Source organism: Sinohyriopsis cumingii, chromosome 1 (assembly GCF_028554795.1).
Source record: "Sinohyriopsis cumingii isolate HCF-2022 chromosome 1, ASM2855479v2, whole genome shotgun sequence".
Classification (NCBI taxonomy): domain Eukaryota; kingdom Metazoa; phylum Mollusca; class Bivalvia; order Unionida; family Unionidae; genus Sinohyriopsis; species Sinohyriopsis cumingii.
In genome coordinates this window covers 126,364,892-126,390,924 of record NC_142961.1, presented here as the reverse complement: position 1 = coordinate 126,390,924, position 26,033 = coordinate 126,364,892, and the positions used below count along the sequence as shown (strand labels likewise).

Genomic DNA, 26,033 nt, shown 5'->3' with positions numbered 1-26,033 from the left:
ATTCATGTTATATAAGAAAGGCAGGTCATGCCTGAAATAGAAAATAGGTAAAATTATTTTGTTGAGCTATTATGTATACCAGTGGGAGATGTGAAATGGAACTTAACAGATCAAAGGCTAAAACTCTACCAAATGGTAAAGACAAGCAAAGAAAACCACCAAAAGGCACATCTATATCACATAAAGATGAACCATTGAATGTGAAACAGTAGGGTGTAGTCACTCATAATCATACTTCTAATCCCACTGTGTTCATTATCATAGAGTATCCATGGAGGCATTAATGGCCTTCTGACAAATTATATTTTTGAATGAAGACAGTTGTGACATCTCAATCATTAGATGATATCAGATTTGGTTACATGCAAGAGATCAGGCATTTTGATGCTAAGTACTCAAAAAAAGTTAAACATCTGACCCTGAAGTTAGCCAATGGAAATGCAGCTTTCAGAAATTTGAAAGTGAATCAAATCGATAGACACATGAATTATTTTTTATCAAAATATAAACATAAATGATGACATCTATTGATAATAATCTCCCTAATGAAGATCTTAGAACTAACTTGTCTGATGGGAAAACAGCTGATGTGATTCCCTATTGCAATGCTAGAGGTGCAAAGCAAGAGTTGTCATTCCTGCTGAAAAAAGGCTGAGAGGTCAAAGGTGTATTGCCCAAAGAAGTATTCTGGAAAATGTCCATTGCTAAGTATCTTACCTTGTCTTTGGTAATGGCGGAATGTTTTCTCCTGTAAAGAAAATAACATCCTGTGAAATATTCTGCCTTTGCAGTATTCATATTGTTAATTGGATCTGTATACATCCAAGTGTAAATAGATATGTACCATCTACAAGTTTAAAGGGGCTCTTTACGTCATTTTTGTCAATTCTGACAAGTAGAATTTGATGGAAAACATTTAACTTTAAACAAGTCGTATAAAGTTTAAATTTTGTTTGTTACACTGTTTTGATATAAAGGAATTTAAAAATGACTCAATAAGCAACTAACTTATCTCTTCCAGAATATAAATTTGGGTGCATACGTACCTATGTCTACTATGAGGGCAATAAGAAATAAATTTAAAAATAGACCCAGAACAATCATGTGCTGCTTTGAAAACAGAAAAGGAATGTAGTTACCATTTCATACACGAATAATACAAAAAAAAAAACAGTCTATTATCCTGACTACCAGTCATCAGTACATGTAGTTATTATATTTTACTTGAGGTGGTAAAGTATCCATCAAAATTATTCCTTTCTATGCAATAAAATTTGCCCAAATGCTTAATTTTACAGATAAACAATAATCACTCGCTTTCAATGCTGCACATATTTCTGCATTCTGGTCAATTCTTACTCCCCTGTAATGAGTAGCATGTAAATAATTTGTTCAATTCAATTCCACAACGAAATATAATACTGAACATGTAATATTACAGCTCGATTGGAAACAAACTTGAAAACTGCAAATATTTTGCTAAAAAATTTAATGCCCTCTATACAGTACAAAACTGCAAGTATAACAAGATAATACCAAGTATAGCAAGATAATACCAAGTGTAACAAGATAATACCAAGTATAACAAGATAATACCAAGTATAACAAGATAATACCAAGTGTAACAAGATAATATCAAGTATAACAAGATAATACCAAGTCTAACAAGATAATACCAAGTGTAACAAGATAATACCAAGTATAACAAGATAATACCAAGTGTAACAAGATAATACCAAGTCTAACAAGATAATACCAAGTATAACAAGATAATACCAAGTGTAACAAGATAATACCAAGTATAAGATAATGCCAAGTATAACAAGATAATACCAAGTATAACAAGAAAATACCAAGTATAACAAGATAATACCAAGTGTAACAAGATAATACCAAGTATAACAAGATAATACCAAGTATAACAAGATAATACCAAGTATAACAAGATAATACCAAGTATAACAAGATAATACCAAATGTGAAACAAACTTAATAACTGTACATATAAACTAAGACATGTTTAAAAAGACAGTAATGCAAATGATTATTCATCTGAAATTCATCAAACATAATATTAAAAAAAAAGTTTGCTCTGAAGATTGATATTAATCTCATTAAAATCATTTTAAGGATATTGTTAAGTTCATCCTGATTAGTACAAAACATAATCATTACAACAAAAATAGGTGTGCTAAGTAGCTTGAAAGTCCAGGTGCCATTACTTGGTTGACAGATATTTTCAGCATATTCTGTGTTGTACCTTGAGTGTATGATTGCAAATTTCCCCTACTTTTTAGTCCAATGCTTCACTCCTGTGTGTCCCCTTGAGCACATATTTGTCAAGTGTGTTCATATGCTCCAGTTCAATTAAAACCATGTGACTACCCAAAACAAGCCAAGAGTAATGTGCCAAAATCACAAGTACAAGAAACCAATTATGTTCTACTTTCATCATAAGCAAAAATAACCACAGAAATTTTAAGAAAACCTGAGTCATAACTTTGAGCAGAGAATTGACAAAATAACATTTGTCAGGAGTTTTTGTGAAATATAGAAGACTAACTGAACATGGTGGGGGGAAATATGTAACAATACATAGTGGTATATTTTCTTCTTCAAGAAATGCATGTTTGCAAATACAGCTTCCCCTTAACATGTGATTCCAGATAGAGTGTCAAACTACTACAGACATGGTGACCAAAATTATAAATGAGAAAAAAAATTATTTAAAAAAAAATCCCATAACGGAAATATTTAGGTAAAACCCATGTTTATCAAATGTAGGTTAAAAGAAAAAAGCACAAAGTTTAGTATTACCATATGTTCCCTAATGAATGCCCCCTACCCCTTTTTAAGAACAGAAAATTTTAAAGATGCAGTGTAAGACCTGTGCTTTTCAATTACCATCTGCTTCAGATCCATGATTACAAGAAAATGCTACAGCAGTCTCAGTTGATCACACTGTTATGATGGATAAATTACTAAAATTAAAGGCACACATAAAGTGCTAAACATGATGCAATAACTGGACCCCAAGTTCAAAGACTTACCAGTCCTACTTCAAACCAGATGCCGAGTGGGAAAGTGTTTATCAAATGACCATTTTAACTAGGCAGATATTCATAATGACTAAATCAGTGGCAGAAAGACCCCCCATGATGTACGTGTGGTATTATAAGAGTACATTGAAAGAACAACTTTAGCTTTCATTATTGTACTCTAATAATCAGACCCCAATTTGGAAAAATGTAAATCCCCTGGTGCATGAACTAGGTAATATATGGTATATCTTTATTTACTTTTAAAAACTACTATTTGAGATAATGAAATGCACAGATAACATGAACTGATGTTGTTGTTGTTGTGGGGTTTAATGCCATTTTTCAGCACACTATAGGCTATACATGGCGGCCAGTATTAATGGTGGAGGAGGAGCCAGAGAAAACCCCGGGAAGAACCACCAACCCACGAGAAGCTACTGGCAAGCTTTCTCACATACCCACATTGGCTGAATCACAGACTCGAACTGCTGCAGACAGAGGTGAGATGGCAGTGATCCATAACGAAGCGCGCTTTAGACCACTCGGCCACTCGGGGCCCCCCAACATGAACTGAAACATATTAAATGTATTTAATATATGTAGACCAACAATCATTACTGTATGCTTGAATAGTATTTTGTTTATTCAAACACATCCCCAAACAAATATATCTGAAATAACTGAATTTTCAATTTTTCCCAACCTATCCGTTTGGTATATATTGCTGCTGGCAGTTTGGACTGGTGTTTTGTTCATATTCAACCCCAACCCTTGATGCACATACATGTACACATACTGATAGAATATTTTTATCTTCACCACACAATGGTTTGGCAAATAATGCAATGGGCAGTTATTTATCCCAGCTATATATCAATGGACAGCTCTATTACTATCAGTCAGGCATAAATACAAGGTTTTGTGGAATAAAAAATGTGTGCAATTAAAATGTGTACAACAAAAATGTGTCCAATTAAAATACGAGCAAGTAAAATGTGTGCAAATAAAATGTGTACAAATAAAATGTGTGCAATAAACATGTGTGCAACTAAAATGTGTGCAAGTCAAATGTGTACAACCAAAATGTGCAAAATTAAACTATTTTACAGGTAAAATGTGTACAAGTAAAATGTGAACAAGTAAAATGTGTGCAAGACAAATGTGTGCAAGTAAAATGTTTACAAGAAAAATGTGTATTAGTAAAATGTCACTGATAAGAATAGTTACTACTATACCCCAAGAAAAATAATATCAATATAATAGGCAGATTACATGTATGAATATTTTGTTTAGCTTTACTTATTTTGCAGAAACCATTTTCCTTCTTGATCTCTTCTTCCCTTTACTTTTGACCTTTTAACCCCAAAATCAATAGGTGTCTTCTTTGTCTTAAATATGAGCCATGTTCAAACTTCAGACACAGCATGGTGGAATAAAACTAAGTAGTTTCAAGAAAATATTTCTTTTAATGCCTCTTACCTTGACCTCTGACCCCAAAATAAATAGATGTCTTTGTTGTCTCTTAAGTTTGGTCAAAGTAGATGAAAATATATCGTGTAGAAAAAAAAATTCTTTTTAAAGTCATAGTAACCTTGGCCTTGTAGATTTTGACCTCAAAATCGAAAGAAGTCTTTATTAGTTCAAATGTAAAGCCAAATTTCATCAAGGTCTCTAGAATACAAGTTATTGTGGAAACAGATGGTCTTCTTTCAGCTCTCTGATTTTGACCTTTGTTATTTGGGGCCCAAACTTGATAGGTTTCTCCTTTGCCCCAAATGCAAGCTACTTACAAAGTCTGGTAAGAGTACATGGTAGAGAACTTGAGTTATTGTGCAGAACAAAATAGAAAACAGAAGATGGATGAATGGATATCATCACATGATATGCTCCATTTTACTGTGGAAATATAAAGATTTAAAGTTATGTTGTTGGCGTTGTTTAAGCACTTAATGCCCTTTTTCAGCAAAAGATAGGCTATGCATGGCAGTCAGTATAACCGGTGGAGGAAGAACCAGGTAAAACCCCAGAAAGAACCACAGACCCACAGAAAGCTACTGGCAATCTTTTCCATGTACCCACTCTGGCTGAGCAAGAGACTTGATCCCACACAAGCAAAGGTGAGATAGCAGTGATCCATTAAGGTAAGTGCTTTAGACCACTCTGGGCCCTGATTCAAAATTAGACTTACCAAAGAATACAAACAAATTAGTAAAGACATTATTTTCAAAAAGCTTATCATGGAAAAGTGACAAAACAACACTACAATCATGCAAAGGATGTGAAGCAAGAAAATACTGAAGGCACAAAAGCTGTTTCTGTGAAACAAGAAAATATGAAAGGCAAATACTGCATTTGGAAATGATCACATTTACCAGCTCATTTTATTAAACAAATGCAACCATGGTGCCAACAGGCTCACCAATGCTGCTATTTTTCTGTCAAAAAGTCTTGTTTCACATGAAAGTCTAGAAAATGAACCAATGTAACAGGGAAAGCCTTCACAGTACCATCACCATGAAGCCAATGTGCCTAATGGTCCATGTTGGAAGGCCTGGATTTACATTCTAACAGTGAAAGCCTTCACAGTACCATCACCATGAAGCCAATGTGCCTAATGGTCCATGTCGGAAGGCCTGAATTTACATTCTAACAATAAAAACCTTCACAGTACCATCAACATGAAGCCAATGTGCCTAATGGTCCATGTCGGAAGGCCTGGATTTACATTCTAACAGTGAAAACCTTCACAGTACCATCAACATGAAGCCAATGTCCCTAATGGTCCATGTCGGAAGGCCTTGATTTACATTTTACTGCTGATATAATCAACTCACATTAACCTGATTGTTTTTATATTTAATTATAATGAATCTGTAAAATGGAAAGCATTCATTGAAAGTCAATTATAAATCTTACGGATGATCATTTGTGAAATCTCTGAGTACCATATTTCATGTATTTTTTCGTACCCTTTAATCTTTCGTACACATTCGAGTTATCAAAATAATAATTTTTTAAATGTATCATAATTTTTCGTACATATCACTTGTATTTTTTCAAAAAACTCCATTAAATTATCGGACATAAAATTTCTACTAAGAAGATTTACGTTTGCATAAAAGATCGAAAATACCAGATTACAATTTTGTTTTTAAAAAATTAATAATTAATTGTTGGTGAGAAAATACAATGATTAATGCATAAGCATGGGTGCCTGCAGCATAGGTCAATAAGTCAAGTTGGGTCACGTGAACCCCCTCCCCCGAAATCATACTGCAAATATATACATACATATATATATATATATATATATATATATATATATATATATATATATATATATATATATATATATATATATATATATACACACACACTTATACATACATACAAATTCTGACAAGTTTAATCATGCAAATGAAGCTGAAAATATGTCACAAGATTCTGTTCAAAATGCTTAGTAAATAACAGCTTTAGTTTCAGACTGCTTACTATACTAACTCTCCTGGCCGTGACTGACTGCGCTCCCCCCCCCCCCGCAAAAAAGCTGTGGGTGCCCATGTGCATAAGCTCTCTTATTCTCATTACAATACCTACTGGTGTTTATTAACAAATGGAAATAGACTTCACAGACCATACCTTTAAGTATTATCATGAATTAGTTCTCCATATGCATTTTAAAACAACTTCAGAAGACATTTGATATTTTCTTACCCAACAAAAATATTATCTCAGTACATGCTAAACTGAAGACCACAGACCATTGGTCAACTAGGATTATTGTTTTATTACAGTCATACAAACATGAAATATAAAAACCTTATCATTTTCCATCAGAAATTTGAAAGTCACAGACTCTGTCAAATCAATTCATACATATACATGTACTATCTTTAAGTGCTTGTTCTGTTTTGACTTGGATATACTTAACATTTTATTGCAAATCTATTCTACGATATACCCCACTATTATCTTTATTGGCAAGTTCGAAAAACAAGTAATGCGTATGATCGCTTGCCCTTATAACATCTGCTGTATTGACAATGGCTTCAATAGCACATTGACAGAGTTTCATTTCCCTAAAGAGAGCCTCATTTCCCTAAAGGAAGTCTCACTGATTTGACCTCTTATGTCCATTCTTGCCCTCAATCTGGTTTTAACTGGATAACCAAAGCACTAAGCATGTTTAATTACTGTGTAAATAACACTGCATAGCCATATGGTTGTTGTGACAATGTACATCATAACTAATACAAGAATGAATTGTTGATTTAGCGGTGTTTATTGATAATGGAATATAGTAGGTTTGTAATACATGAGGATTATCACAATCATTAGGTAACTGAAAATAGTCTTTATTATCTTTGCAAAAGCTACAAATAAAAACCACCCTGAATATTTACGTTTTTGTTTACTGACAAAATTTTGTTTCATCTATCTCTCTCACATATGCACACAAATATGTACACGACCACGTGCTCATGCACATTAACTAAAACGTGATTTCAAATTCTTTATTTTTTTATTGCAATTTGATGAGATTATTGTTACTGTAAAAATACATGTTGCACTTAATTTCTTGACCAATAAATAATACCCATAACTAATACATGTTCAAACCATCTTAGTCATTTTGCCAACATTACAAAACATAACAGCTACATATGTTCTAAATGTAGATGAGCTTGCACACTGAGACATAATCCTCTCTCTCTCGTTCACTAACAACAAAAATCTTTTTGAGTACTTTTTTAAACTTGTAATTAGATTCTTGAGTTGAAAGTAGAATGAGACAGAAAATATACGTTTACTTTGTACATTTGTACCGTTAGGTTGTCAAGTAGTGTGTGTTCTGTAGAACTTTTTCAGGTATGATCCCTTTATTTTTCGTACACGGTCAGTACCACCAAATGTTAATGATTTATTTTACATATCATTTTTCATACACTGAAATCAATAATTATATTTTCGTGTACAAAAATTTACATGAAATATGGTTTTTAAGTTTTGAAAAGCTGATATTTTTACAAAGCTATGGTGAAGGCAATCCTAATTGACTTAAAAATGTATAGGATCACGTGCCTCCTCTCGTGCTACTACCAAGTAAAGGTGAAGATTATTTCAAAGGAAAAAGTAGTGTCACTACCTGTCATAAAATGGTAAGTATTTTTCTTTTAACTTTAAACAAAACACAGAAATTTCAATGATATCACTTTATGTCAAATATGTCGTGAGGTCACAGTACTACGATACACTTCAGCAACAAGTGACATCCTACTGATGACATCACAACAGCATCATCATGTAATTCACAGTGTTGTGCAGTAAACACCGATTTTACAAAACCAGACATCCTGAACTGATTATCTTTATAAATCATATCTCATTATTTCAGTCATCTTAATGAACTTTGCAATATGACTATTTTGTTGTTGTTGTAGGGTTTAACGCCATTTTTCAGCACAGGATAAGCTATACATGGCAGCCAGTATAATTGGTGGAGGAAGAACCCTGGAAAACCCTGGGAAGAACCACCGACCCACGCGAAGCTACTGGCAGGCTTTCTCACGTACCCGCGTTAGCCGAACCTGAGACTTGAACTCACACAGACAGAGGTGAGATGGCAGTGATCTGTAACGGTGAGCACTTTAGACCACTCGGTCACTCGGGGCCCCTGACTATTTTGTAGTGCATTACCTAGATTAGACTATTATATTTCAATATATTATACAATAGAAGAACAATTATTATCCATACACCAGTAATCCAGACTTCTGACTTCTCAAAACAGATAAAATTGTCCTCTAGACTTTTATTTTTTTATTTTATAGTACCATTATCATTTGTCTTAAAGAATATGTGACTAGGCAGGAGTCAGGATGCACACATGCATGCACACACATATGTCCCACAATGTTTTGTTTAATGGGACAACTCAATGAACCTGCTTGACTGAGTCGACACAGTATTAATAGGTGTAATTTGATTTGTATTACTGATACAGGACTAGACCTTTATAGTGTTATAAGACTATAATGTAAATTGTACTATGCAAGTATGTATATCCAAGCCCTCCTTGAAAACAAAAAAGTGCTTAATGAACCATTTCAAAAATGAACAATTTGAAAAAAAATAACAAATGACTTGCATGCAAACTCCACAGCATGCATCATGTCACATGGACAAACCTGCAGGAATAATGGCTCCTTCCTTAGATGGGGATTGCAAATCCTGCATAGCTAGTTCAGAAAATAAATTCATTGTATCAGACCTAGATATATCACATGTGCTTCTGTGAATTCTTTTTTTGTGTGGCTATCATGCAGGATTTTAGAAACAGAACAGCTTCAATTTGAACTCAAACTCAAGATGCCTCTTCAAGGATTGGCATTTATTGCAAAGACATTTTTAATTCAGGTTTTCAATCTGAGGTCTGTAGAAAAAAAATCCTCAAAACCACAAGAAGAAAAAATGAATTCACAGTATTTAGTGGCACCTGCTTATGACATTTTTAAAATACAAAATATTTCTGTCTGATTGTAGCTGCATGTATCATTCATGAACTTAACATCTGTTTTCCAGGACACATATCAAGGATGAATTAATGTGTGATCATCCCAGGAATCAAGACATGATAAAAGTCTGACTCTTCTGAATCTCTGCCTATGCCATGCTATGCAACTAAATCATAACAGGCATCATCTAAAAATGATATATCCCCTGGGTCCCATACTTACGTAAACAGTCAAAGTAATTGCTGGTTCTTAATTCTTAAACTATTTACAGCTGTACCCACTGTCAATTGATATACTTCTTATGTTTGTACCCTATGGTACATCACTCAATTTATAATACTTCTTCTGTTTGCACCCTATGGTCCATCACGGTCAATTTATAATACTTCTTATGTGTGTACCCTATGGTCCATCACTGTCAATTTATAATACTTCTTATGTGTGTACCCTATGGTCCATCACTGTCAATTTATCTACTTCTTATGTTTGTACCCTATGGTCCATCACTGTCAATTTATCTACTTCTTATGTTTGTACCCTATGGTCCATCACTGTCAATTTATAATACTTCTTATGTGTGTACCCTATGGTCCATCACTGTTAATTTATAATACTTCTTATGTGTGTACCCTATAGTCCATCACTGTCAATTTATAATACTTCTTATGTTTGTACCCTATGGTCCATCACTGTCAATTTATATACTTCTTATGTTTGTACCCTATAGTCCATCACTGTCAATTTATAATACTTCTTATGTTTGTACCCTATGGTCCATCACTGTCAATTTATAATACTTCTTATGTGTGTACCCTATGGTCCATCAATGTCAATTTATATACTTCTTATGTGTGTACCCTATGGTCCATCACTGTCAATTTATATACTTCTTATGTTTGCACCCTATGGTCCATCACTGTCAATTTATATACTTCTTATGTTTGTACCCTATGGTCCATCACTGTCAATTTATAATACTTCTTATGTTTGTACCCTATGGTCCATCACTGTCAATTTATAATACTTCTTATGTGTGTACCCTATGGTCCATCACTGTCAATTTATATACTTCTTATGTGTGTACCCTGGTCCATCACTGTCAATTTATAATACTTATGTTTGTACCCTATGGTCCATCACTGTCAATTTATATACTTCTTATGTGTGTACCCTATGGTCCATCACTGTCAATTTATAATACTTCTTATGTTTGTACCCTATGGTCCATCACTGTCAATTTATAATACTTATGTCTGTACCGTATGGTCCATCACTGTCAATTGATATACTTCTTATGTTTGTACCCTATAGTCCATCACTGTCAATGTATAATACTACTGATACTAGTACCAAATGGTACATCACTGTCAATGTATAATACTTCTTATACTAGTACTAAATGGTACATCACTGTCAATTTATAATACTACTTATACTACTACCAAATGGTACATCACTGTCAATTTATAATACTACTGACTGTATCCAATGGTCCATCTCAGTCAATTTATAATGCTACTTATGATTGTACCCAATGGTCCATCAAGTCAATTTATAATGCTACTTATACTAGTGCCCTATTAGCAACTATTGACTAGTTCATGATCAGCAGCAATGTTTCTGTAAAGTCAGATTTTACACCATATATAACATGCAAAATGAGATTATTTCAGTAATTGGAATAATGTAGAAGTGTGATTCATTTTAAAGGCAAAATGTCAAAATGCAGCTGCTGTGATTCAGGGAAGAGTGAGCCATGGGCAAAGCAAGAAAAGCCCAGCAAAACTACATTTTAGAACTTCTGGTTGTCGAAGTTTGATGTGCATCATCAATTAGGAACATTTTATTTTTTACATATATTGCAAACACCATACCAAAATTAGATATTCTGAAGTGTATGACATCAGTTAGAATGGTAACACTGCCTGCAATGGGACAAATGATGATTGCAAAACTGAATCTCAAAAGTAACTAACAAATTTAAACATTCTAACTAGTATGGTCATATACTAATGCTTATGCAGAAAGGTCACATTCTATTCAGGGATGCTAGAAAACAGTACCATCAAGTCTCTGATGACTGCAAAGATGAACTCTAATATTTGTATCACCTTCAAACCTCACACTGAACTACAAAGAGCAGCAATGACTGAATCTAATGAAGTCTGTATTTTGTCCAACATATTTTAAGACAGAAATTTTGTTTTATTTGTTTTATTTAATGTATACATGGTTGTGATTATGAGTATGTGCATATACATTTGTATTTGTGATGATGATACTGAAAACACTAAGAGTATCTACTATTCTTTTCTCTGAAAGTGTATTATATGCTTCAAAGGCAACACACACACACACACACACACACACACACACACATAAATAAAATTCAAATTTTAATTTCCAGTCATTTTCTATAAACTTCTGTGAGTATATAACATATATTGAATCATACAATGTCACCCTTTACTTGGCTGCATGCACTGACCCACTTAGGACTACAAAACACATTTTTCGAGTCTCTAAAAGACTGTGATGCTGCCTGGAGGTTGGCAGCTATGTATCTACCTATGGTGTGATAATATTAAAATGAAAACCCTCATGGTGCACTTACAGCATAAAGTGTTTTAGTGGGAACCCCATGTTGACACATACAGCATAAAGTGTTTTAGTGGGAACCCCATGTTGACATATACAGCATAAAGTGTTTTAGTGGGAGCCCCATGTTGACATATACAGCATAAAGTGTTTTAGTGGGAGCCCCATGTTGACACATACAGCATAAAGTGTTTTAGTGGGAGCCCCATGTTGACACATACAGCATAAAGTGTTTTAATGGGAACCGCATGTTGACACATACAGCATAAAGTGTTTTAGTGGGAGCCCCATGTTGACATATACAGCATAAAGTGTTTTAGTGGGAGCCCCATGCTGACATATACAGCATAAAGTGTTTTAGTGGGAGCCCCATGTTGACACATACAGCATAAAGTGTTTTAGTGGGAACCCCATGTTGACACATACAGCATAAAGTGTTTTAGTGGGAACCCCATGTTGACACATACAGCATAAAGTGTTTTAGTGGGAGCCCCATGTTGACACATACAGCATAAAGTGTTTTAGTGGGAACCCCATGTTGACACATACAGCATAAAGTGTTTTAGTGGGAACCCCATGTTGACACATACAGCATAAAGTGTTTTAGTGGGAGCCCCATGTTGACACATACAGCATAAAGTGTTTTAGTGGGAACCCCATGCTGACACATACAGCATAAAGGTTTTAGTGGGAACCCCATGCTGACACAACCATCTGCTCTTGAGGAAAAGATATAAGATTCTCATAATGATGGTCACTTGTCATATCAGCACAATTTTTATTCAGGACCCGACACCTTTCCAGAATCCCCCAACAGGAAGGAGTCTCATTTATAGACTCATTCTATGTTAACTACCTCCCAAACTTTGTAATTTTACCTATTTTACAATATCCTGATACATATTCTTCTAAGATGAAGGCATAATCAATATGTACAGTCTTGCATTCATAATTGAAGTCATCCTAAATTCAGATGACACTAAACAAGAAGATCAAAAACAGGGCTAAAAGAGTGACAAACAAGTGAATTGATGGAAGATCACCTCATTACGGGTAATATGTAATGATCTCACTTATTACTGACATAATCCAAGATCTAGATAAAAGAAGCAAATATTCAAATTTTGATAATAATACAATGGAAGAATGGCTTGCAGGGGATAACAAGCTCAGCTAATCAGATGCAAGCTGACGTCAGGAATGTGCACAAATCCCACCATTATCAAACCCATCCAAGATCCTGATGACATAAGAAAATATTTCAAGTCTGATCAAAATCATATCTGATATGTAGCTTCCAGAGTGGCAGTATGCTCAGCCAATCAGAGGCAAAATCAACTCATTAATATGTACGGATCTTAATTATTATTGAACTTGTTGTTGTTGGGTTTAATGCCATTATTCAACACACGATAGGCTATGCATGGTGGCCATTATGGTGGAGGAAGAACCCAAGAAAACCCTGGGAAGAACCACCAACCCACAAGATTATTGAACTTGTGCAACATCTTAACAATATAAGCATATATTGCAAGATGAATCAAAACTGTATCAGAAATATTACCTCTAGCATTGTAACAAGCTCTGCCAGTCAGATGTGAGACCACCTTATTAATGTGTGTGGATCTCATTTGTTATCGAACTCATCCATGATCTGGATGATATACAAAGAAATTCCCAGTACAACCAAAATCGGCCTCAAAGTGGTAATCAGGTCAGCTAATCAGATAAGATTATATCATTAATCTCTATGGATATTTCTCATTATTGAGCCTATCTTGATGGTGTAAGCATGTATTTCAACTGGATCAGAAATCTGACTTTAAAAGGATAACAAACTTGTCCAATCAAATGCAAGATCACCTCATTAGTATGCAAAGATCTTACTCATTAATAATATAGTTTATAATTTACTAAAGAAATCAGAATGTTCAAGTGAACTTGCTGTATTGACACATTATATTTCCTACATTACATAACAGTTGCTAAAGCAGGCATGTATAATAGCTAGTGGCATCATGCCAAGCTGCAGAAAGCAATTTCAGTACTTCCTTGCTTTAAATGGAATGGATTAGTACAAGTTCTGGATGTCTATCACAAATCCCACAAAGATACCAATTATACAAACATGTAACTAAAGCAACAACAGTATCTGCAATCAATACAAATCCTCACTCTTTTAAAAAAAGGTCTATATAAAATTACTGGAAATTAAAATCTGATAAAAAGAAATGAAAAACTTTTTTTGGGGGGGAAAGCATTTAATATATGTATAAATTAAAAACAGTTGGAAGACTCAGATTCAAAATCACCACAAACGTGCCCACTCACATAAACACAACCAGACAGACATTAAATAAAAACAAATACATATCCCAAGTTTCTGACTTTAAAATCCACTAGACAGTGGACTATTTTCTCAATTAGATACAGCCTATGCTGCTCTCAATAGTTGGGGTGGGTGGATCAAGGTAATACAAATGTCTTTTGTGTTCATCTTGATATTCATTTGATTCCTTCTAGATACTACCATTGTTAAAACCTTCCAGAAGATCTTGTTGAAATTTTCAAACAAAGAAAATGATCTTTCTGTATCTGCATTGGTGTGAGGGAATGGCAAACATACTTGGTGGTGTTGCTATGGAGATGGATGTCATGCACACCAGAATGACTAATGTCGATATGGTGCTTGCAAAGAATAAAACTCTATCCTTTGTTGCTGCACTTCACGAAGTTGAATTCCATTCAGAATTCTGAAATTCAGTTTTGCTGGGTTCAGCTCATTTTGCAAAAGGCTCAACTTTTCCTAAATCAGATCTACATTTCGTCATTTTACCTTAAAAGTGAACAACACTTATACTCTATTCTAGAGACTACCACAATAATCATTATTGCATTTTAAAATTCCACAAAGAAATATTTCTGCTGATCAAAAACTTGCCAGTAGTCTTTAATAATGATAGCTTAAACATTCTCATTCAAGGCAATGATGAGTAATAATATTTTTTCTTCAACACACGTCTATGTGGTTGAACCAAACTCGAACGAATTCGGTTGTGCACTTTACCTATGAAAACTAGCCTAATTAGCTCTCCCACAGCAGTGTTTAAAGGACCTGACAATGTGCCATCGTAGCTATTTTCATCTAATTAAGTAGTATGTGTGATGTTCATTGGTTGTCTCTGACCATCAGTACTTTATAATGGTCTCCCTGATACTCGGCTGTACAAACTGCCCACAGGATAGTTTTACATGGGCGCTAATCAGGAATGTCTACTGTTTATACAGACAGCACGTTTCAGACATGTATATTTCTGGTTACAAAAATATATTTTATGGTCATTTTTTTCCCCCCAAATATAACTGAAAACTGTGTTTTTCAAAGCATGACTATCAAAGCAGATTTAAAAGGAAAAAAAATATGTTTTTTGCATGACATGTCACATTATGCCATTGGTTGCTTCCCCATCATCACCCTCAAAAGTAACCCAGTGGAAATAACCTGAAATCAATCAAATATAAATTATGAGTCTTCAAGTTTTGACTGCATATTCAATATTTGTTCAAAACTGTTTTTAAATGTCACTGTAATAGAAATGTTTGTATTAATGATCTCTTGCACACAGTTACCTGATGGCCAAGACAAATACCTGTTTGATGAATTCCCAACAATTGTTTAAGAAGATTTACAGACAAGTGGACAGGTGTACAGTTTCCACAACTGAATTTGCACACTGAACCTGTGCATATTTAAACAACAACAAAAACTTTATATGTGCCAAAAACTGTCTACTAAAACAAGGGATTAGCATATGGCATAATGGTAACAAACTAGTTTCAATGTATTTACCTTTCTTGCTCCAGAAAGACCCTTGACAATCATGAACCAGTCTACAATAACCATCAATGAGGTCAGCCATGTCCTCTGCCTCTGAGAGTGAAGCACAGGTGATGGTGAGAGGTTCTGATGCTCCAGCTATCCTTAATTGTAACACTCCCTTCCCATCTTCCAATTTCAATGTCTGTATCGCCTGAACTTGGGAAAAGTCTGCCATATGGGTGGGCTGAAATGCAGGATCTTATATCAATATTTATTTCATGCAAAATTTATGAACAAAAATTAATACATCTCATCTTGTGTTTGCCTTGGCAATGAAAATATCAAAATTATTTAGTGACTTTAAATTTCACAAGGAATCAGTATTAATTCTAAAACCCATTTATCAATGAAACCAAGAATAGATAGATTTCAACATCATTTCAATCAAGTCGCATGGGACACACAAATTCTTGTCAGGTAAAATATCCCAAAACTTGCAGAATAAAACAAGTTCAACTGTCTCAAAGCCACTGATATATAAGTCCAATCTTTAGCTCATTGTTGCATCAGCTAAAATTATCCATTCAGCGTTAATTGCCTTGATCAATGAAGTTGCAAGGCTTACTAAAACAGTGCAAAGAATGTCAAAAGCAATATCATCTACTGTTATGGCCTCCATGACCTGTTTAGCAAACCAGTTTGGAAGTGTGATTTTATTTCTTCAATGTGCTCCTTATTTATTGCCAAGTCAAGTGGTTCAAGTTGTTTTGTACATGAGGCCTTTATTTATTGTCAAATCCAGTGATTCGAGTCAGTCTGTACATAAGGCCTTTATTAACTGTCATGTGGTTTGAGTTGGTCTGTACATGAGGCCTTTATTTATTGTCAAGTGCTTCAAGTTGGTCTGTACATGAGGCCTTTATTTTTTGTCAGGTCAAGTGGTTCAAGTTGGTCTGTACATGAGGTCTTTATTTATTGTCAAGTTAAGTGGTTCGAGGTGGTCTGTACAAGAGGACTTTATTTATTGTCATGTCAAGAAGTTTGAGTTGGTCTGTAAATGAGGCCTTAATTTTTTGTCAAGTCAAGTGCTCTGAGTTGGTCTGTACATGAGGCCTTGATTCATTATCAAGTGGTCTGAGTTGGTCTGTACATGAGGCCAGCACAAACAAAAGAGGTATTCCATTGTCTTTTAACTTAGCTGGCATCTTCACATTTTGGAGGTTTCGGTTTCCTTTTAAATGTTGAGCACTTAAATGAAACCATAGTGTGATTATCTTGACAGGTGTTTTATTTGTGCTCATCTTGACAGGTGTTTTTTTTGCAATTATAGAAGTGGTAGTATTGTTTTAGTGTTGCTGGCTGCATCAGCTTCCACTGATGTTATTCACTTGGAATGAAAACATGGATGTAAATACTGTACTTGTCAGGTCTTTGATTTCTGCTGATGTATGTGCTAGTGTTTCAAGTGACCACCATTTGCATCAGTTTCTTTCTTTTGTATTCTTTATTTTGGCTATTTTTAGAGGTTAAACCACTCCAAGTTTTCCAGCCTACTGTATCAATAGTGTAGCTAGAAAACTGAAGTCTTCAATATCAACACTTCCTATTTTTATCAATAGGCTCTTTAATGACAGTGCAATGTCTTTCACAGTATCAGCTATAGTGTAACTTTAGTTACAGTGATGTGATTGCAACTTATGCAAAACTTCCACACAGCAAATTCATCTAATTGAGATGCTGGCCATTGATTGGAGGGAGAGGGGCAGAACTGGACGTGATTTTCTTAAGAGCTGAAATATTTTCTTTACTTTTATCTCCAGATAAAAAAAATTCCTTAGAAACAGCATGGATGTAATGTGATGTTATTCTCACTATAAATCAGAGTAAGCTGTTTCCTGCAGCTCCTGACAGACAGAAAATAAACAAAAAGGTGTCAGGCCAATGCCCACCCGCAAACAATGAATTGGTCATATATACATTATATATATATATATATATATATATATATATATATATATATATATATATATATATATATATATATATATATATATATATATATATATATCGCTGCCAGATACACCTGTGATTGTTATTCTAAAAACATAACTTGAAATATTTTCCATACTGAACAAAAAACAAAAATTAAATTTCAGTAAATCATAAACTTGTCATAATCATCAACATTATCCCTTTATTAAAGTTATATCTTCACATACTCAAGACTTATGAAATCTGGCTCTTCCTAAACCTGGCCTGAAATTCAATTTGACAAGAATAAAACTAAGGCTTTACATAAATCTGTTCATGCACGTAAGTTGCAATAACTAATAAATCTGCAATCACATGTTGTAAGTTAACTATAAATATCCTCTAATTAACAACAATGTTGAAGTCTATACAATAACTACACAATGGGAATTAAAAGTGGTCCTTAAAGAACAGCTGGTTTTTGTATGCAAGTAAATATGCAGGGTTACAGCTAGGACACTAGGGCATTAGGGCACTGTTCCCTCTGAAAGTTACAAAAAGGAGAAATCGCTCTAGAAACATGAGGTACCTATCTGGTCACAGTAGGGGCCTCTCAATAAGACACAAAAAATGCAACATAAAATGAAAGCAGATAATGGTTGTAATAATGTATTCCTATTTCTTAACTGGTGTGAAAATCTGAAAATGAAAAACCATAGTTCATTGCTCAAGCTCATGTTTTAAAGGTAAGTTTTCTTTTAAATTACTTATCAGTATACACTCCAAACTAGGTTGTATTTCCACAACAGAGTCCATCACTTATATGTTCAAGCTTAAGTTTTCAAACAGCATTCAATGTTTGAACTTTGCTGTCACATTAAAATACAATTGAAATGATCTCATAAATATGTGCTTTGAAATTATGACAAGGAGTTGTGAGTCAACATACAGCTGAACATCACGAGCTATGCTCCAGCATTATTATCATGATGAACAAGCACAATTTTCATTTGTGTATACATTGGTCATCCTAATTGAACACTACAGGTGATGCTCACTTTACGCCAATTCAACTTACACGCTTTCATTCTAACAATATTTACAACAAAGACAAAATGTTAATTTGTGCCATGTGCTCATTTTTATGCCATCACTGGTTCCAAGTGACGTGGCTTGTGTGCAGCTCATGTACATATTTTATGAATTAATTTGTTCAAAAACTATTTAAAAATAATCTTCAAACATATATATGGCTACTACATAACTAATCTTTACATATATCTGGCTGCTACAGAACTAATCTTTACATATATCTGACTACATAACTAATCGTTACATAAATATCTGGCTACTACATAACTAATCTTTACATATATCTGGCTACTACATAACTAATCTTTACATATATCTGGCTACTACATAACTAATCTTTACATATATCTGGCTGCTACATACAGATGGTTATTGTTGTGAATTTGACAGCATATGTTAAATCTAAAAAACATTTTTTCATTCCTAATAAAATGGAGAGAGAGAGACAGACAGAGACAGAGAGACAGAGACAGAGAGAGAGACAAAGAGAGGGGGGTGCATACTGTGGAAGCTTTTTCTGTGAGGTAGCTAATCCCAACATCTGGTCCTATTACAAGCTCCATTGATATGCTCCAACCAGACTGAAATCAAAGTCACAAGCATCCTATTATTATTTCTCATTAATACAATGGATGATTTATCATCATATATTAAACATCAACTGCTGCATGCATGAAGAGTAAGTTAGCATTATAACAGACATTCATTGGCTGCTATTAGTTGATGTTGCAGGGTTTAACATCATTTTTCAGCACAAGATAGGCTATACATGATGGCCAGTATAAATGGTGCAGGAAGAACCCAGGAAAACCCAGGAAAGAACCACAAACCCATGAAAAGCTACTGGTAAGCTTTCTCACATACCCACATTGGCCGACCCTGAGACTCAAACCCAAGCAGACAGAGGTGAGATGGCAGTGATACATAACAGTGAGCGTTTTAGACCACTCGGCCACTTGGGGCCCATCATGCTTTTAGTGTTAAAAGTGATTGCATTCATGTACACAACATGGCCTAAGTTTGGATATGCCTAAAAAAGTAAACTGCCTTCATTAAATTGGAAATAAGTTAATTGCGTTAATCAATCCTCCTTGTCTTTTGATGTGATAGTGTAAGGTTTTTCTATAATTATGTCTGATACAAATATTGTACTGGTTAGACCAATAGAGACTTCTGAGAAGCAACAATACAAGCAAATGCGTCCCTGCATTGACTTAATGGCAGTAATTTAGGACATTTAGTTTTGGAAACATGCAAAGTTACAGTGTTGTTTCAACAGTATGTACATTTTCTACCAGCACCCAACACAACCACATTTCCACCAAGTATATTAGGATCTAGAAGACAAACATGCTGAAACACTTGTTGCTGATAAAACTAAAGTTGCTTTTTCTGTAAATATACAAACCAAGGGAAAACTGAATTTGCCCTTGGAAGATTTGAGCTTGTCCTGAAATATGACAATAAAATACCACACCTTAAAGTAAAAAAACTAAGGTAAAATAAAATGTATAAATTTTTTTACTAATAAAGAACTTCTGTTTCTTTTAATTTGTCATTGTATATTAAATTTTTATGCAGATAATTTATAAGTAATCAATAAATATGTATGTATATCTTTTAAGTTTGTTACTAAAATCTGACTTCTGACTTCCTAATCCATTTGTCTCCTTACATATGTCAAGGTCCCATGCACAATGACCCTGGAAAAATCCTTACTTACATGTTGCTAATTAGTCTACTGAATAAACTGCCTGCCTGACAAAACAATCACTTTGTACACAATTACAATCATACTTTACCACTGAAATTATGATTAAATAAAATCATTAATATGATGTGAAAAGTGTAAGTGGCACCAAGTAACAAGGCCAGGACCTTCATATATAGCTAGCCCACACTCAAAGCTTTTCAGTAAGGTGACTGGCACCAAGTAACAATGCTGGGACCTACATTTTACCTTGACCACAAGTTGAAAGGGATGAGTGGAATGTTGCAAAATGGTCTCCCTTAGCTTCATAATGATTCATTCCAAGTAGGAACCAAACCCATTAAGGGTTTAGGAAATACTGTCAAATAAAAACTTTAACCAAAGCCTTAATCCAAATTTTCAATTACTGTGACCTTGACCCTAATGCCAAATGGCCAAGCAGTATAATGCAGACTTAATTATCTCAGCTTCAAAATATTTAATTGCAAGAATAAAACGAGTCCATTAAGACTGTTAAGAAATATAAAGCTAAAAAACTAACCAAAACCTCCAAGCCAATTTTCTATGAAGGCAAGCTTAACCTCAGGGTCAATGGGGCAAGCGAGCGTGTTACAGAATGAACTGTCTTAGCATCATAATAATTCATGCCAAGTATGACAAGACTCGATCATAGTTTTGACAAATATTTGCAAATGACCAGTTTTAACCAAAGCCTTAATTATCAACTATGCTAGCACCAGAAAAGCAGCTGCTACATCTTACTTTCCCACCAACCTGAGCTAGGCTAAATCACTAATTAGAAAACTCAATTACCACTGATACTGTAATTACCCATGTACTATATATACAAGTGACTAAAAACAGTGTAGACTGAGATCTGCCACTGCACCAGCTGATCTGGTTTTACCATATTGATTTCATGTCACAAGAAGAATGAACAGTGTACATGCTGATCTTATGGTGTGATAAGTAATAGCAGATCTGGGCCTATGGTGTTCTCAGATGTGCATAATATGTGGGTAAATATGGTACTAATCAACTAATCCAAATGATGAAAACAGACTTGGGACAATACATAAGCATGTAACAGTCTAATGGCATACTATGAGGCTGAAAATGGTTTGTTTGTTTTTGTCTGTTTAATGTAATTTTTCAGTACATAAAAGGCTATATGGCAGCCAGTATATTTAGTGGAGGGAGAACCCGAGAAAAGCCTCTGGAAGAACCACCAAAAAACAGGAAGCTACTGGCAGCCTTTTTCACATATCCATGCCCTGAACCCATGCAGGCCAATGAGAGATGTGCAAGTGATGTACAAAGGTAAGTGCCTTAGTCCACTCACCCACCCAGGACACCAGGCTAATAGCAGGGTTATAAAGTCTTAAAACATAAGTAGAAGAAGACAATGCTAATGTAACCTTTTCAACAAATAATAAAAACTATGGCAAATATCTTCTGCAATTAACATTTCCCACCTTGATATATACTGTGATTATTCTTCTTCCAGGAATATACAGTACTCTCTCATCCTAATGCTGTCCATGTGAGCATTAGAAGACTGACTTATAGCAGACTATTTTATAATGAAGTACATGATATATATAATTTCCCCAACACCTGATGAAAAGGGACCTATATCCATACTTGTCTTATAAAAGAAACTGTGTTATAATTAAAGGCCTTATTTGAGGGTGCTGTACCATTGACTATACAGTAAAAATTATAACTATATCCAAACAAGATACATGGAAGATGATTTTACCTCATTCCTTGATAAAATTAACTTACCTCTTTCTTCCCACCAGTCTACTAAATTATTTTGTTATTGCTAAAGCAGTACACTTGATGATGGAGAAAAACAAGTGGCCATATCCTGTGAGGTGTGAGCAGAAAAGATTTCCTTAGCTAAGACTGGGAAAAACCCCAAGACCAATGGCACAGATTAAAATCCATTCTAAAGTTTTATACTGACCATGTAGCAAAGGTATCTGGCACAAAGCTAAACAGTCAAATCTAAGTTAATTTTTAAAAAAAATTAATACAGTCATTCCTTTCACCCCTATCTGACTGTGTAGTAAAGCCAAAACAATAGGATGGAAGATACCAATGCATATGTGTCAAGAGCTGAATGACTATTAAAAAGACATTTAAAGTGTCATTCAATGAAAGGAAATTTCAGAAACAGATCAAATCACGATCATATTTCAAAATGACTTGTGACCAAGCAAAATCAAGATAAAGTGTACTGACTTATGACCAAACAATGTCAGGATAAAGTGTAATGACTTATGACCAAGCAACATAAGGATGTGTGTACTGACTTATGAAAAAACAACATCTGGATAAAGTGTACTGACTTATGACCAAGCAACATAAAGTGTACTGACTTATGACCAAACAACATAAGGATTGTGTACTGACTTATGAAGAAATAACATCTGGATGAAGTGTACTGACTTATGACCAAGCAACATAAAGTGTACTGACAAGATAAAGTGTACTGACTTATGACCAAGCAACATCTGGATAAAGTGTACTGACTTATGACCAAGCAACATCAGGATAAAGTGTACTGACATATGACCAAACATCAGGAAAAAGTGTACTGACTCATGACCAAACAACATCAGGGTAAAGTGTACTGATTTGTGACCAAACATCAGGATAAAGTGTACTGACTTATGACCAAACAAGATCAGGATAAAGTGTACTGACATATGACCAAACAACATCAGGAAAAAGTGTACTGACTTATGACCAAACAACATCAGGATAAAGTGTACTGATTCATGTTTTGGGGTTATACCTTCTCATTTATACAAATATAGTCCCAGTTATTCCAAGATGAGATAAATTATATTGATCACTCACTACCCCACATCCTTATTTTTACCAATAAAATGTAATGGTTATTAACATACCAACATTTTCTTGAATTTAACATGCACTAATATCCACTTGGAAAACACCAATCTTAGAAAGTCATAATGGTAACCTCTATGATGTGCATATAATGGTGTCCTCTAAGACATGCATGACTGTCCTCTATTACATGCATGATTGGTTGCAGAATGGGATATGTATGCCTGTCCTCTATTATATGCATGATTGGTTGTATAGTGGTGTCCTCTAAGATATGCATGACTGTCCTTTATTACATGCATGATTGGTTGTATAGTGGTGTCCTCTAAGATATGCACGACTGTCCTCTATTACATGCATGATTGGTTGTATAGTGGTGTCCTCTAAGATATGCATGACTGTCCTCTATTACATGCATGACTGGTTGTATAGTGGTGTCCTCTAAGATATGCATGACTGTCCTCTATTACATGCATGATTGGTTGTATAGTGGTGTCCTCTAAGATATGCACGACTGTCCTCTATTACATGCATGATTGGTTGTATAGTGGTGTCCTCTAAGATATGCACAACTGTCCTCTATTACATGCATGATTGGTTGTATAGTGGTGTCCTCTAAGATATGCATGACTGTCCTCTATTACATGCATGATTGGTTGTATAGTGGTGTCCTCTAAGATCTGCACGACTGTCCTCTATTACATGCATGATTGGTTGTATAGTGGTGTCCTCTAAGATATGCATGACTGTCCTCTAAGATATGCACGACTGTCCTCTATTACATGCATGATTGGTTGTATAGTGGTGTCCTCTAAGATATGCACAACTGTCCTCTATTACATGCATGATTGGTTGTATAGTGGTGTCCTCTAAGATATGCACGACTGTCCTCTATTACATGCATGATTGGTTGTATAGTGGTGTCCTCTAAGATATGTATGCCTGTCCTCTATTACATTCATAATTGGTTGTAGAATGGTACCTCAATCATATGCATAATTAACTGTATAATGGTGTCCTCTAAGATATGCATGACTGACTTTATAATGGTTAATGATTAATTGTATAATGGTGTTTTCTATGATATGCATTAATGATTGTATAATGGTATCCTCTATGATGTGCATCAATGATTGTATATTGGTATCCGATATGTTTAATTGTATATTGATGTTCTCACCGATATGTATGATTGTAAATTGATGTCCTCACTGATATGTTTGATTGTATATTGATCTCACTGATATGTTTGATTGTATACTGATGTTCTCACTGATATGTTTGATTGTATATTGATGTCCTCACTGATATGTTTGACTGTATAATAATGTTCTCACTGATATGTTTGATTGTATATTGATCTCACTGATATGTTTGATTGTATATTGATCTCACTGATATGTTCGTATACTGATGTTCTCACTGATATGTTTGATTGTATAATGATCTTCTCAATGATATGTTTGATTGTAAATTGATGTCCTCACTGATATGTTTGATTGTATATTGATCTCACTGATATGTTTGATTGTATACTGATGTTCTCAATGATATGTTTGATTGTAAATTGATGTCCTCACTGATATGTTTGTATAATGATGTCCTGGCTGATATGTTTGATTGCATAACGGTGTCTTCGATGATATACATGACTGATTTTATATAGGTGTTCTCAATGATGTGCAAGTCTGATTGTATAATGGTGTCCTCAGTGATATGCTTGATTGACAGTGTTTCCCTTTACGCACATTTGTGTGTCAGCGACGCATGCTGGAGAAAACTGATGCAAACATTTTGTTGCCATGCGTTTTTTGATGCAAGAGATTCGCATAATGCGATCAGGATTTATTTAATATCCAATGCATTGGACGAGGGGTGGCATCGTGTAGACTTCGAGCATTGGCATTGACTGGTTCCCCGCTTTGTTCATTCCCTGTGTTGCGCTCCTCTAATCGTATAGCTAAGTGCAACACAGGGAACATACGAAATAAGGAACCAGACTAGCATAGGCAATGTTATGACAGAGTAGCTTTCCCATATCTCGTGAGCTCTCATGTGAATTCCATGGAGCTCAGCAAGATGTCATCTTGATGTTTAACCTCAATGCCTGTTGCATTAGAAAGTATTCTCCAGATTAAAATGTCATGCACTAAGATTAGCGAAGAAAGTGAAAGAATCAGAACACAAAAGAGTAACTGTGGATCTAATGTTAATGAAAAATGGAGAAAAAAATTCACTTGACTGGAATACAGCACATCCATTAGGATTACCGGTGTGACTTCTGATCGCGTGATTGCGAAGACTGCAAAAGTGAATAATCCTTTCATGGTAGGGTTTAAGAATTTTAGAAAATCTGCCCTCGTTTGCCACAAGATATCTGGAGAACACATTATAACCCAAGACATTCTTTCACAACAAAGAAA

At 34.6% G+C, this 26,033-nt stretch overlaps 1 protein-coding gene across 10 annotated transcripts in view; it reads right to left on the bottom strand.

Moving 5' to 3' along the window:
* Positions 1-26,033, bottom strand: part of LOC149807832 (focal adhesion kinase 1-like) — a 242,187-nt gene that overhangs the window by 62,570 nt on the left and 153,584 nt on the right. For 8 of the 10 annotated variants that reach the window (XM_089971208.1, XM_089971144.1, XM_089971216.1 and 5 more), the window contains 4 exons: positions 19,541-19,618; positions 16,005-16,218; positions 9,230-9,280; positions 718-748 (listed from right to left, as the gene is read on the bottom strand). In XM_089971208.1, the coding sequence (XP_089827334.1) occupies positions 718-748; positions 9,230-9,280; positions 16,005-16,218; positions 19,541-19,618 (374 nt within the window). The remainder of the gene's footprint in view (positions 1-717; positions 749-9,229; positions 9,281-16,004; positions 16,219-19,540; positions 19,619-26,033) is intronic. The other 2 variants (XM_089971199.1, XM_089971183.1) reach the window with 1 other exon arrangement.